Source organism: Sinohyriopsis cumingii, chromosome 12 (genome assembly GCF_028554795.1).
Source record: "Sinohyriopsis cumingii isolate HCF-2022 chromosome 12, ASM2855479v2, whole genome shotgun sequence".
Classification (NCBI taxonomy): domain Eukaryota; kingdom Metazoa; phylum Mollusca; class Bivalvia; order Unionida; family Unionidae; genus Sinohyriopsis; species Sinohyriopsis cumingii.
The window spans coordinates 123,098,530-123,114,059 of record NC_142972.1 but is presented as its reverse complement, the minus strand read 5'-3'; the positions used below and the strand labels follow the sequence as shown (position 1 = coordinate 123,114,059).

The following is a 15,530-nucleotide window of genomic DNA, read 5'->3' as shown; positions in this document are numbered from 1 at the left end:
TTACTGTTGATGGACAGCAACATAAATGACCTGGTATCTCTTTAGTCTCATCCTATTCAAACTTCAAAGCAGGACAGAAGTGAGGGTGGTCTTGTATGTTTTCTATCAACTTCTGAAGAAACCGGGCATCTCTTTAGTCTCAGCCTATTCAACATTTCAAAGCAGGACAGAAGTGAGGGTGGTCTTGTATGTTTTCTATCAACTTCTAAAGAAACCGGGCATCTCTTTAGTCTCAGCCTATTCAACATTCAAGGCAGGACAGAAGTGAGGGTGGTCTTGTATGTTTTCTATCAACTTCTAAAGAAATCTGGTATTGCTCCAGAAAGTAAAGTTACAATAACAGCTGAACTCAGGACTCAACAGACATCAAATTTGATCAGAGGCCTGGACACTTTCCATAAATAAATTTATCATCATTGTTCTGCTGTTGGATGGGTTTATTTCCTAGCTTTCTGTCTGGAAACTTCTGATGATGATACAGATTAACATTTGGGAGATGACAAACATGAAATTTCAGTCACATGCAAGAAGTTCATGTATGCATATTTGGCAGGAAATTTGTTGCAAGAGCCATAATTTACAGCAATAGAAGCTACTTAAACTGGCGAAAACAGTTAATTTTTAAGCATATTTCTACTTATTTCTGCCAATATACGCAATCTGCACAACCAATAAACCATATAAAAAGTCAACTTGTGCATGCTCTACAAAAATGTAAAAAAAAAAGAGTCAACAGAGCAACATGTAGGATCTTATTACCATTGATAATGGACAATGGCCTGGTATCTTTAAAGTCTTATTCAACATTCAAATCAGGACAGAAAAAATGGTTGTCCTTCATGTTTTCCATCACGCTGTCAAGAAAACTTTGCCAGAGCAAAGTTACAATATCATCAGAACTCAGGACTCAACAGACATCAAATTTGATCAGAGGCCTGGACACTTTCCATAAATAAATTTGTCATCATTGTTCTGCTGTTGGATGGGTTTATTTCCTAGCTTTCTGTCTGGAAATTTCTATTTAGATACAGCATTAGCATTTGGGGGATGACAAACTTCACTTTTATCCAAGGGGTTCATGCATTCATATTTTGGCAGAAAATTCATCAGAAGATCCATAATTGACAGCGACAGAAGTCGTTAAATTCATCAGAAGATCCATAATTGACAGCGACAGAAGTCATTAAATTCATCAGAAGATCCATAATTGACAGCGACAGAAGTCATTAAATTCATCAGAAGATCCATAATTGACAGCGACAGAAGTCATTAAATTCATCAGAAGATCCATAATTGACAGCAACAGAAGTCATTAAATTTGCAAAAACAGTTTATTTTCAAACACATTTTTGCTTATTGAAGCCTATATACACAACCTGCATAAACCAAAAAAAACATTTAAAAAAGTCAATATTTTAAGAAAGTATGGATGTAGAGACATTTAACAGCATCTCAGCACAATCATGGATATCTGGTGCCATATACAAAGTGCTAAAACTGTAATAATAGAGGCATACAAAAATTAACCCTTCTAAATAAATGTAAAAATATGATCAAATATTGATGAGTAGGCAGTCTAAAGTGTGTTTACATAAATATTGCAAATACTAAAAAGGCAGCTATTTCACCCAAGTAGTCCCCTAGCATAATTCCTGACATTACCTTGCTTTCAGCTTGGTGCTGGCTCTACCAGTATTTAAGAATGTTTTTAAAATCCTGTTTGTTAACAGTGCAATATAGAGGAGTTGATTACTGTTGATGGGCAGAAACATAAATGACCTGGTATCTCTTAAGTCTCCCGCTATTTTACATTCAAAGCAGGACAGAAGAGAGGGTGGTCTTGTATGTTTTCTATCAACTTCTAAAGAAATCTGGTATTGCTCCAGAGTGCAAAGTTACAATATCAGCAGAACTCAGGACTCAAGAGACATCAAATTTGATCAGAGGCCTGGACACTTTCCATAAATAAATTTGTCATCATTGTTCTGCTGTTGGTTGGGTTTCTTTCCTAGTTTTCTGTCTGGACATTTCTATGAAGATACATCATTAACATTTGGGAGATGACAAACATGAAATTTCAGCCACATCCAAGAAGTTCATATGTGCATATCTGGCAGAAAATTCAGTATAAGAGCCATAATTTACAGCAAAGTAAGTCATTCAAATTGTAAAAACATTTCATTTCCAAGAATATTTCTATTTATTTATGCCTATATAGAAAACTTACATAACCAATACACCATAAAAAGGTATATATTTTGAGGAAGTATTAGTAGGATTTAATTGTACCCCAGAACAGTAAAGGACATCTGGTGTTAAATAAAAAGCAAAGTTCTAAAACTATAATAATGAAGAATTGCACAAAACCATAACTGTTCCAATTAAATGTAAAAATTAGATCAATATGGAAAAACAGGCAGTGGCAGTGAAGTCTTAGGGGTGTTTAATGCTATGTACATCTATACTGTACATATATTAACTTTTGTCTATTATTGTAGATTGTATAAAGGTCATTAGTAAACATATTACATAGCTAATTTTTGTTGATTCTACTTTAAAATAATGATTATCTGTAAACAATGTTCACTTGGATCTGAGTTCAGGACATTGGTTCTGCCCTTTATGTGATTTTTGTCAGTTTATTTGCTGACCTGCCCCTGTTAATAAATTTGATGGAAATTTCCATTGGAAATGACCCAAGTCCAGGGCATTTTGTTGTCTCACAAGTCTGGTGACAGTTTGCATATAAGGAAGAACAAGTAAACAATTATGCGTTCCTATTTTAATATCAGTCTTTGTGTAATCACTCTTAGTTTTGTTCTGATATAACTGGAGAGATGTTTCTTAAATTATTCACTAGAATAACAAAGTGCTCATCGACATTTTGGACTAAACATTACTTTGGGATTATTGTGAATTCATTCAAAGGACGCTATGGATTATATCACTGTGATACACCAACTCATTCATGGCTACTGGTATAGCAACACATTCATGACTTAGAATTTTTTCAGAACAATAATGGACATCTGGTACCAAGTTAAAATATCAGAAAACTCTGGACTAGGCAAATATCAAATTTTTAAGAAGTGGCCTGGACAATATCCATAAATAATTTTATCAACATAGTTCTGATGTTGGATGAGTTTATTTCCTAGCTTCTGCCCGGAAACTTCCGTGAAGATCCTGCATTAGCATTTGGGGAATGACAAACATGAAATTTAACTTGCATCAAAAAAGTTCATTTTCAAGCGCATGTCTAGAAAATCTGCATAATCGATAAACCACATAAAAGTCAATAATTTTGAGCATAATATTGCTGAGTTGGCGAGTGGCAAGGCAAAGTCAACAGTATGTTGAAGCAAGATCTGCATGGTTCGATGGCATTTATTTCACTTGTATTGTTTCCCAGGCCTACCGAACCTAATATGGCTTTTTAAGTAAATCAGCTGATATTTTTCCCTCAAGTTGTTATCTGCTGGAGGGAGAAATCCATAATAACCCTAGGAAGAATCACAGGAATCTACTGGAAAAAATTTCTCACATACCTGTTAGCTGAGCCCCAGACTTTAACCCAAGCAGGAGGCAAGAATGTCAGTGATATGTAAAAGCAAGCACCTCAAACCACTCAGCCTGCTGGGCACCTTTCTTAGAACGCCAAGTCAAACAAATTTTCAATATTGTGCAATAAAATATTTTGTACACCTACTGTTGACTTGGAAAACATGCCAAATTAAAAGTTCAAAACCATGTTCTGATGTAGTCAAGGCAAACATTATGTACAAGCAAAAATTTTGTAAAGTACAGTTGGAACTTAATTACCTCCAGCAGTTTCAGAACTGCAGTTCCAAACATGAAGCACAATGGCTTCTTCAATCTCTCAACTCGATGAGGTGGGGGGCACATGGTGATGGCAGTAATTTCTACCTCCACAGGACATACTCAACTCAACATGACAATATCCAATAAAAATGACTGTTGCATTTCCTGCTTTTGTTCCAATAATCTGAATATTACGTTTTATACTTCTCTGCTGGTTGTTTTAACTTTTTACAAGTGATAGTTCCTTTGGTCTTCAAGAGGTTTTCACTTGTTAATCGACATTCTGAGAGATACTATAAGTAGCTGCAAGATCGTGTTGGCATTTTGCATGAAAAATATGGGTCGATTCAAATGTTTGGGGTACCCCCGTGAAGTTAGCCTATTTCCCTAATCGATTCCACTGGATCTTGCTTGAAATCTGAAGCAGGATCACTCCTGGGCAAAAGAGTATCTGCATATGATATCCAAGATCAGCCTTTCATATTATTTTGCTATTAAGTCCATAATTTTAAAGGTCATTTTCAGTAAGGCTGACAATCAATTCATTCATACAGGTTAGCAGGTCTGTCTCCTAGTATACTTCCTCATTTAGCTTGCTCTCAGCTAGAGATAGGCTCTACAAAAATTAACAAATGTTTTAAAATCCTCTTTGTTCAAAGTGCAGCACTGAGTTTATTACCACCAATCCACACAATAAAAACAACAACATGGCACATATTTCATCTCACCTTCATCAACATTCAGAGCAGGTCACAGAAAATGTCAATTGTTTAAAGTGTTTTGTTTCAACTTCTACAGAAAAATTGGGTATTACTTTTCAGAGCAATATCTGTAGAAGCAGAACTCTGGACTCTACAGACAGACATCAGATATGCTCAGTAGCATGGACAATTTCCTAAATAATTCTGATTTTGGATGGGTTTTCTTTTTTTCATTTTTACATGACCTTTCCTTAATATATTTTTATGACAATTCTAAAACATCCATAATAAAGTATAGGGTTCAACAGCACATCTGCATATTAATGGTCATTTGGTACCAATTAATTCTAAAACATCCATAATAAAATATAAGGTTTAACAGCACATCAACATATTACTGGTCATTTGGTACCAATTAAAAGGTTGAAAGGACTGATGTTATACTGGCCAAAAGAATTTCCAGGCATAAAGACAAGACCATTTCTTCTTTTTAAGCAGAGTTCTGAAACTATCTCTGAATAGCTATAACACGATTTTAAAAGAGGCCCCCTATAGTGACCTTAAAGCTTGTCAGATGCCATGATTTTCATTTTAGACCAACTGGACATTAGAAGAAGTCTTCGAGCATAAATCCATGTTCATCTGACCATCCTTTCAGGCAGAGTGACATTAATTAGATTTTCAAGACGGCCAGTGTGGCTGCCATATTGGACATCCAAATGGTTCTTTTTTTTTTTAAAGAACTAAATAGACCTTGGAATGAATGCGTGCGTGTTTCACAACAAACTTTCTTTAAGCTTAGAAACAGTGACAACATTCTTGTGTTACTGGAGACAGATGATAGATGGATGGACAACAGGCCATCCCATAAGATTGTGTTATGGAGACAGATGATAGATGGATGGACAACAGGCCATCCCATAAGCTTGTGTTACTGGAGACAGAAGATGGATGGATGGATGGACAACAGGCCATCCCATAAGCTCTTCTGGTTAATGACAAGTAGAGCTAATAATGTAAAGATCCAGCCTTGCAACAACAACTACAACAAAAGTATATGAATCAATCTTATTTTCTTAGCATTCTGTCTCATTGCTCTTAACTACCCTTTTCTAAAAATAAATTTAGGGCAATAAAGAGAATTTTATTTTACTACCTAGTTGAGTACACTGGCATCAGTGTCGGCTATGATTTCTTTCAAACTAAATCTTAGATGGAGGACTATAAAATGAATTGCAGCAGCCAATGCGCTTCAACATAAAACTGCGCATTTTTTTCATCATCTCAAGCATTGTTAGCAAATAACGTTGGCTCTTATGTGTGAACGAGATGCAGTTTTGCATAATGGGCCAGAACATCAATGAATTTGTATTTTATGCAAATAGTAAAGACCCTGATCTGCCGATACATTATTTGAAGGTATATCTTGGTCAATGCTGTTCACATTTGGGTGTACATTGTAAACATAAATACAATAACCAAAAACAAAAAGATGAATCCACTGTGGATCAGTGGTTAGTGTGCCCGTGTTTGCAACTAGAAGGGTGCAGGTTCAAATTCTACCATTGGATCAGCCAGGGTTGGTTACCTGGTGTTCCCAGCACTGGACACTTTACTCCAATTGCTTTGGCACAGTAAAGCCATCATGTGCTCCGGTGCTGCAAAATACTAAACCATACCAAATGAAACTAAATTAACATTATAATACCGTCAGCACTTCAAGACTTACTCTGCAAGCTCTAGTCTAAACCTCCAATTTCTCTGATTGTCAACATTCATGAAGTCTTGCACTTTAATGAGGTATTGCCGCCTTGTGTTGGGTTGTAACAACTGAAAAAAAAATATTTTGATGTATACTGTAGTTGCTACCTTATTTAACAAACTTCCACAACTGGAAAAGAAAATACATCAATCCTTAATTGCATAACGAGACAGATTATCAGGTTATGTTTATGGTGCATTCAATGTCTTTTATTACAATTTGCTAATTATGTCATATTAAACATTCTGCATATATTTGTCCAGTTAAGGAGAATGAACTTTTTACACCATTTCATAACTTGTCTTTGTCATTATAATCTCCAATACAACATCAGATTTTTTTCCTTCTGGTTCTCCAGTCTTTCTAAGCTCTGTTTCTTATGGTCTATAATCTGTATTTCACATGTTGCTAAAGATGTAAACTGCATAATAATTTTAATATCATGTGACTTTTCTGCATTTTTAACATTTCATGATGTACCTCATACTGAATGTGACATTAAGAGGAAGCCCAAGTTAAGTCTGAAATTGCTCATCTCGCACAAATCTGCCTAATAACCATGTGCAAATCACTAGGATACTTTACATTCTCCACCTGGCATTGTAAGCATGGAAGGTAGATGCCTCCAGGCCTGGGTAATGCAGTTGGTTGGCTTGCTCAAAAACCAGTCTTAGCAAATCAATCATTTGATTAGAGACAATCATTAAAGAGAAGAATCTGGGTAGTTAAGTATGAGACACGCATACACCCATGCTACAACTGCAACTCCCTCTTCAATCTCCTGGACTCTTCTATCAAAAAACAGGATATTGCTTAATCACGATCATAGGATCGACATGAAAACCAACAGGATGAACCAAGATGTGGCATTCGTTACACAATGAAAACCTCAAGTGATTATTCTATAAAACCTCAAGTGATTATTCTGTAAAACCTCAAGTGATTATTAATACAGATGTTCCCATTTCAGACTGAATATGTCCACTGCCCAGGTCTTCTAATCTGGCATCAGTTTTGCAACAAACATATCCAAAATTTGGTCTCCATCACAGCTGAAAAAATATCTCTGCTACTGACTGATGCAGAGACCACTTTGTAAGGACCACATGGTCCCAACAGGATATGCTGTGAGGTAGGGCAGTAGTTCACAACCTGTGGGCCGCAGGGTTATTCCAAAGGGTCTGCAAATTCACAGATTCGTTGGACTAAGAACAACTAATAGCATATGGAAGTCAAAAAAATATTTTTAAGTTACTAAGGGGTCCTCATACTCAAAAAGGTTGGGAACAACTGAGCTAGGGTATTTCTCTTGCAAAGATTATATCATAATCTGAGGGTAGTCTCGTCTAAGACTGCCAGTTGGAGGAAGGTTCAGACTACCATGCAAAAAGAAGCATCTGTGTACTGCACCTGAGGTTTATTACAACTAATATGTTTTATGAGGTGATTATGCAACAATACCTTATGCAGGATTGCCTCTAAGATTAAGCAAATTTGAACACTGTCCCCACTTAAAGTTGAAAGGGGGGGGGGGGTGCCAATCTATAAGCAAGATTTCTTTTAAGGGGCTTATTCCAGGAACTCAAAATCATTTCTTCCTTTTCCGTTTAATTGTTCAATGTTGAAACTATCTCAGCAATAAAGAGATTTTCAAATTAGCTGCTATGGTATACATATCAGACATCAGCTGGGTGAACACTCCATCATAATAATCATCCATTCATTGGAGTAGTGACAACGAGATTTTCAAGACATTCACTGTGACAGCCATATTGGATACACAACTGGCAACAGTTTCATTCAGGACCAACCAAGTACAGACCTGCTCCCAATCGAGTGGAATTAAAATCAGAGGCCAAAGTAATTAGTGAATTCTGAAAATAGTTAGTGGGGGAAAAAATATACAACACAAGTCACATCCACTTTGATAGTAGTGTATATGGAAATCCCAAAGTAAACCTAAAACACATTATTTACACTTTACACGTGTACAAACATATCTGCATTCCAATATATTGATATGTACAAACTTTGCTTGTTCTTATGTGCTATTTGTCATGATATGATGCTGTGGCAGACTTGAACTGGTCTGTGCTAAGCAAATATCCATAAAATACGATATATAAATGTTGCCATCATATTAATGCTCAACATTTCCCTCCAATTTATTTGTATAAATATTGATTATCATTAAGACAAGAGACAGTGGTGTACATAGTAGTTTTAGTTTAACGGATTGTAAGCGGTCAGATATGGTAATGTTAGAAACAAATTCTACCTAGTTCACATCTGATACTGATAAAGATTCTGACCCATAGGAGTTGGAGTCTGCATTTGTCATCACTGTTGTTTTCATAAACTATTGCCCTGGTGTAAAACTAAAGAATTGTTCTCTGTAAAGAGCAGTCCTCTTGAGCCCTAGCTTGGGTGAACATTAAAAATTGGCTGGGAATATACTTTGTGTTGGATGTTATTGTTTGCAACTTTTGTACCCCGTAACAATAATCTTTTCAGTATCTCATAAATTCCTACAATAGCCTATTCCAAAAATAGCCACCACTGTTTGATCTTAAAATAGCCTATTATATTTTCTTTCTTTAAAATTCCATACTGGATTGGCTGGCAACTCGTGTGTCTTCAATTAAATGACCTATATGTTCAGCAATTCCACCAAATTTCATCCATGGTTTCAGGCACAATGTTCACGAGTACTTCAAACAACACATATCCATAAAAAATAGTCTATCTTAATCAAATTCTTTGAAAATCTTATTTTGTTGAGTGTTTAAAGAATTTACAGTTGCCGTGTACATATAAAAATATAGAGTGAACTGCTTTAAAATGCCTGCTACTTGGCAAACTGTACCAACTGAATATAGTTCTACCAATATTGTATTTAGCAATATGGGACCGTTATCAGCACCACTGCTGATATCACGACAAGCACTTGATAAGATAAAGATCATTTTATTCCTGATTTAAGCAAAGAATTTGGGAATTAGTTTGGGGGGGGCTTGTTGTTGTTGTTTCCTGCATGTTGAGTAAACCCATGTATCGCTTTTGAAAGCCATGAAATTCAGACAAAAATTCAGGGTTAGAAGTGAACTCCAATTTTAAATTACAGGTTTTTTTTTCTTCTGTTTTTTCATGGCTGTAAAATTTTGTTTACAGTCAAAGACACAAACCAGTTTGAAGATTACCTCCATGGTGAGCACAACATTTATAAATATTTGATAAAGTATGCTTGATTTTGTTTCTAAATAAAATGAAAATGAAGTGAAAATTAATAAAAAACATAAACCTGCAAGTGCTAAGAAATTTGCACAAGTTCTTGCCTGCTAGGCTAGTCAACTGAATAACCATGTCTAAAAAAAGCATTTGTGTGGGGACTCAGGGTAGAGCCATTCAAATTTGTTTCTCCAAACTTCTTTTTTGTTTTTAAATTAGGTTTCCTTGTTTTTAAGGCTTTAAGGTTTCGAAGGTCAAAATTAAATTTTAGATTTTTTTGAGGTTTTAGAGGTCCACTTCTAACCCTGAAAATTGTGACGGCTGGCAGCTATGTTAATATGATCTGTAAGATTTAAGAGTTAATAACATAAATGACAGCAGCATTTTATTTCTTTTTTTTTTAAATACCTGAAAAACATCAATCCATGAACAGGTGACAAGACATGATTCGGTGGGGAAAAAAAGGATTATGTAAAAAGCTTCCCAATAACAAACAACAGAAGTCTGTGCATTGCTGCTTGATAATACACTAGCCAGTCCCTATTAGTAGTGAAACAATTAAATGAGAGATAGATAGATATATATATATATATATGAGTCTTGATTTTTTACAATCGCTGCCATTATATAACATTTACCTTGAGAAAATCAGCCAGATGCCTAAGAATTCCAATTCGGACTTCATCAAGATCTTTAAGAAATCCATCAAAGACAGGTACAAGGTCCCTCCTTGTAATGGCATCCCCAAGGATCACAGCCAGCTCATGGATGGAGAATGCCAAAGTCCGCCTTACTTTCCACTGCAGAAATGAAATCACATTTAGGAATAATTCAAGCAACTCACAATAAAATAAATAAGTAATAACATGCTAACAATCAGGGTCCATACTATGGAGCAATTTGGGTGAAAAAAATGTAATCAAGTCTGACATTTTGTGTAAACATGTCTAAAAAATTCACTTCACCGTGCCTTGATTTCACACCGTTCCAACCATCATCTTTTTTGTTCAATTTTCCATTCAAGAGTAGGTGTAAAATTAAAAAAGCAGTTTTTGATCTGTAGTAATCGGATGATCAATGCAAGAAATTCCAATGATCTCTAAAGAGCTCCCCCTTTAAAAAAAAACACTTGATCATTGGAAGAAAACAAAATCTATTAAAAACTTAATTTTTAAATTTTAATCTTAAGTGAATTTCAACTCAGTGTATGTATCCAGGTCCATTACTAATAAAAGCAATCGTTAATCAGTTTTTCCAACCTACAAGCATAAGAAGACTTGTACAACAGCTGTCAATATTTTTTGTTGTATTGTAACCCATTTTGAGATTGCCAATTTTTTTAGAACATCAACTCAATGCAACTGTGGTGAAACTAATTTCAAAAAGTTTGAATACTTTTACTTACTTTTAATAGCATTTCATCAGTCTTTTAAACAAGAAAACATGCAAAACCAGAAGGATAAGGTAAAAAGCTTGTATATCATAAATTATGGAACTTCCCATACTTCCTTCACCCTATTAGACTAGACCATGAAGTAATTTTGCCCAAGTACTGAAATAAACATGCCAACCCTAACAAGACCTTTTAAGTAATTTTTGATTAAGTTGGACCAATTTGCAATAAGCATACATGCCAACCCCACGAGAGGTGGCAAAAACGCATAATTTGGTGTAAAAAGTATAATCTATATATTAGAAGTACAGCATATATGAAAAAGATATTAAAAAAATTACGAATAACCTGGTTCTGCAGCTGGTCAAAATTCTTGTCACCAAGTGCAAAATCCATATGGAATAGAGCCAGAATACAAACACAAAATATACTGAAAAATTATTTATATTTAGCAATCACTCCAACTACTCTACAAGTGTAACTTTCACTGAATAATCATGAATTGATATTTTGCCATATCATGGGCAGGTTCTCAGAGTGATGTATGACATTACACTCGTATTCTTCTTTTAAACTTTGTAAAGCAGTGTTGATTTGTCGTTTTTCTAATCTGACAGGTTTTGAAGTTTGAAAAGATCCATATGCTCCAACATTTTCCGTCACATAACATCCTCAACTTGCACTGTAAAGCATTTAACGTAATATCTGGCACCAATTTCTTTAAAAAGTATAGATTGCTCTACCAAGTAGCCTATCAATATAATGAATCGGTGAGGCAAAGTCCATATCGGAAGAAACCCATCTGTTTTTTGGGAAATGGGTCATTTCCAATAGCTATAAATAGCAAATAAGTACTCTTGTGCTATTCTTACGCATGCTGTCATCTTTCAAGAATGGTTTTCAAATGTATGTAAGTGGAATTAAAGAGATGGTAATAAAAGTGAAGAAAAAAAACTTTTTATTGTTTTATTTTTATTTCTTAACTCATTCAGCCCCAGAGGTTTTTGTCGTTTTTGCCTGAAATGTGCATAGGAAAGACATTTGGGGGGCTATTTCGGAATACATCGTAATACATCGGCTTTCAACAGATTTTCCATGAGACTAATGCCTAGTTGTATTAGAAACATCATTTTCCATTGGTTATTTTGCTTGCGCATGAGCAGAAGGGTAAAAGTTGTTTTTTTTTGTTTGTTTTTTTTGCTTAATGGACCCATCATTTTTGTATGGAGACCGCAATTTATTCCAAATGCCCACCTTATCCTAGTTTTTGCAAAGGTTCACCTGTCTGTGTGCAGTTAAGACCAGTATGCCTTAGATCTGAGGCCAAAAGGTTTAAAATCCAAACACAAAATCACATTCCGATCTCGAGCGAATTTTGGGTGAAAAAAAAACCAGGTCCAAAACATGAGGTTTTTCTCACTGTATTTTGTAGTACAACTAGAACTTCCAGATTATTTGATATCATTTTAGAGCTGTATCTGTCTGCTTTTTTTTAATACCACCCACGTTGGTGTATCTTAAATGACCTTGATGCTGCAGAGCTTGGAAGTAGGGTACAGCCTCATCACGCCTACAGACAGGATCGGGGCCGCATCGGTTAATGTACTAAAAAGTGTGATCTATATACAGGCTAGCATAAAACCCGATTTGTCAGGGGAAAAAAAAGCCTAATGTTTATGCCAAAAGCACGAGTAAGGTGTAGTAAATTATTTACTGCTATTTTCCACTTGGAAAACATATTTGAGAAGCAGAAGAGTGATCCGAGACCAATGCAGTGAAGGCAAACATTGTGTTCACTTGTACCTTGCATCCCCAATATTGCCACTTACCATAATTTCACTATACTTTCAATTTAACTCAAGTTTCAAAATAAGGAAATGATTTGTTAAAAAAAAAGCCATCTGATGTGTGTGTGTGTATGTGATTTTGATTTTTAACATAGTTTCTGCAATTTTTCAGTCACATTGCTATGATGTCTGCAGTGTGGCAGTTTATAGTGATGTCCAGCACTGGGGCATCATGCCGCAGACATGTAACATGATGTCCCACTCAGTCACATTATCCTGACACCAGGCCGACCAGTCCTAACATTAACCTCTTAATGCTGAGCGCCAAGAGAGGCAGCTGTTAGTACCATTTTTTAAGTCTTTGGTATGACTGCCAGGGATCAAACCATCTGACATAAACTGTTTTTTTTAAAATAATCAATAAGATTAAAATGACGTTAAAATGTTCAATTTAGAATTGAGAGGTGCCACCCCTTAATTCAGTCAACAAAGTCTCGCGTACTTTCATTCTTTTTCGGGAGTGACCCAAAAGAAATGATGTGGTACATTTTGCAAATTCCATTAATAACTGATCTAATAACAATGTTTGCATGTGGCACACAAATTGATTAGAGACAGAATGAAGATATTTAGACTGGCCCACTTTTAAAACCAGGCTGAAGATAAAGCATGCAATAGATACAAATAAGACTATGGTGAATATAGGTGATCAGCTAGGGCACTGGAATGCTTTCAAGAGCTAAATTGTGGTGTGAGCTTCTTATATTTATGACGGTGGCATCATCAAATCTTGTGTTCCATATTTCGGCTGAAAATGGTTCACCCACGGGTGTCACTGATCAAATTCAGATCAATTCATACAGATGAAAAATGGCCCCTTTTTTCAGTTCAAGGGAGAAATTGCATGGCTTGTAATGTGATGAAACGTCTATATTATCTAGTTTTAATGGAACCCAATACCTTTCAAGATTCAGTACTATTCAGATGATCTGTCACATACAACTTTCTGCATTTAATGGCGGCATTAGGGTTTTAAATACCTCTAGTACAGTATCAGAAACTGCAATTCAATAACTCCACAGCTTCTTGCCATGTCACAACTTCTAACTTTTCTTTGGCGTTTTCTCAATTTCACACTACAACAGTAATTAACTCTCCAGCCATTAGATATATTGTTATCAACAGGACATGATGTCAAATGAATGTAAATTGTTGACTTTCCTGCTATTCTATTTTACACTTCTGTGCTGACTGTTGAAGAAACTTTTGCCTTGAACATGTTCTTGTTTGATGCCATTTTCTAGAACATTAGAATCAAGCTTAATTGTGCAGACATTTTGCAAGAAAAATATACAAGTAGTTTAAACTGTCCAAGGTACTCCTGACGGCCTAGTTCCCATATCAACTTTATGGATCTATTGTGAACCCCAGCTCTGGATCAAACTGGGACAAGCCAGTACCCTGAATTGACAGCAATTACATGCACAACATTTTGGTATTATTCCGTGAAAGCCCAAACTTAAAGGTCATTTCAGTAAGATTTATGGTTGACGTGTAAGGGTTGGCAGGTCTGTTCAAGTCCAACATTGATCCTGTAAAAGCAGACAAGAAGTGTGACCAGGAGAAAGATGCTCCCCAAATCTTGAGCATGACTTAAGAAACATGGGTTCAATATGCCAGGGAAATCTCTGAAGTCAAACAGCTGCCACAAGACTGTTTTAACTTGAAAGATAAGGTAAGAAAAGTCCCTCTAAGTGATTGATGTTCTCCAGACCTAAAAGAATTTAAAGGAAATCACACAACTGCTTCTTCCATCCTTTTATCTTTACTTTTCTCTCACAAGTTTTGATATTCCTTTGAAACTCGCATGTACTTTTAATTTGGTTAAAATAAAATATTTTCTTCTGTTTAAGTTGATATGTTCACTAGATACGTGCAATACAAACATCTGCAATAGCCAAGTTTGAATATGGCATCATGGACAGAAAATCATTGAAATTGTCAAGGTATATCTACATATTAAATCTGGTTTATCCTGAAAATAATATTTTTGTGAACAAGAGGGCCAAGTATCACTATATGGTTTGCATAGCATAACAGCTGACCATTTCACTTTGCAGGCTTGTGTAGCATTGCAAGAATTCTATGTTTATGATGTATTGAACTATATATTATATTGATTTTGCCTATTTTACCAAATCCTGATAAAATTTCTTCTAAAGATAAAGGCATACTTGATATGCAGTCTCTTACCTGTAATCAGCCATTCATGATCTTTATCATACAAATCCATTTCTATCAGAAAAAAAAAAAAAAAAAGTCCAGAAACACAAAATCTGGTGCAAAATTAGCTCATTATTATGCCTGGATTTTGAATATAATCATACTTCAAGATCTTGGTGATTTAAGCCTATTTACAAAGTCCGAACAAAACCAGATTAGAAATAGTCTCATGAATTGATAACCAGCACAGCAAATCACATTTAAAATCACCACATTTTCTATGCAACAATCTCACTCAATATCTCAATATAAGATGATGTTCCAATTTTGATTAAAATCATTTAAGAAATCTAGTCCGCAAAGTAGTAACAGGGACAACCATTTAAGTACAACATTACCTCATAACATAGTGATAATACAAGCCTTTATTTCAAGTTTCATCAAAATCAGATCGGAAATAAGACCTCCAGAGTGGTAACAAAGGCATCCAATCCAGTGCAAGATCAACTTGTCAACATCTGCAGATTTGCTTACTATCGAATTCGTCCATGGTTTTGAGATTGACATTGGATCAGAAATATAGACTCCTGAGTGGCAACAAGCAATCGATGACA

General features: G+C 35.3%; 1 protein-coding gene across 3 annotated transcripts in view; it reads right to left on the bottom strand.

The window, feature by feature from the left end:
* The window catches only part of LOC149787381 (serine/threonine-protein phosphatase 4 regulatory subunit 1-like), a 103,763-nt gene that overhangs the window by 26,158 nt on the left and 62,075 nt on the right, over positions 1-15,530 (bottom strand). For all 3 annotated transcript variants that reach the window (XM_089977967.1, XM_089977969.1, XM_089977968.1), the window contains exons 15-16: positions 10,152-10,313; positions 6,253-6,353 (exon numbers count right to left, since the gene is read on the bottom strand). In XM_089977967.1, the coding sequence (XP_089834093.1) occupies positions 6,253-6,353; positions 10,152-10,313 (263 nt within the window). The remainder of the gene's footprint in view (positions 1-6,252; positions 6,354-10,151; positions 10,314-15,530) is intronic.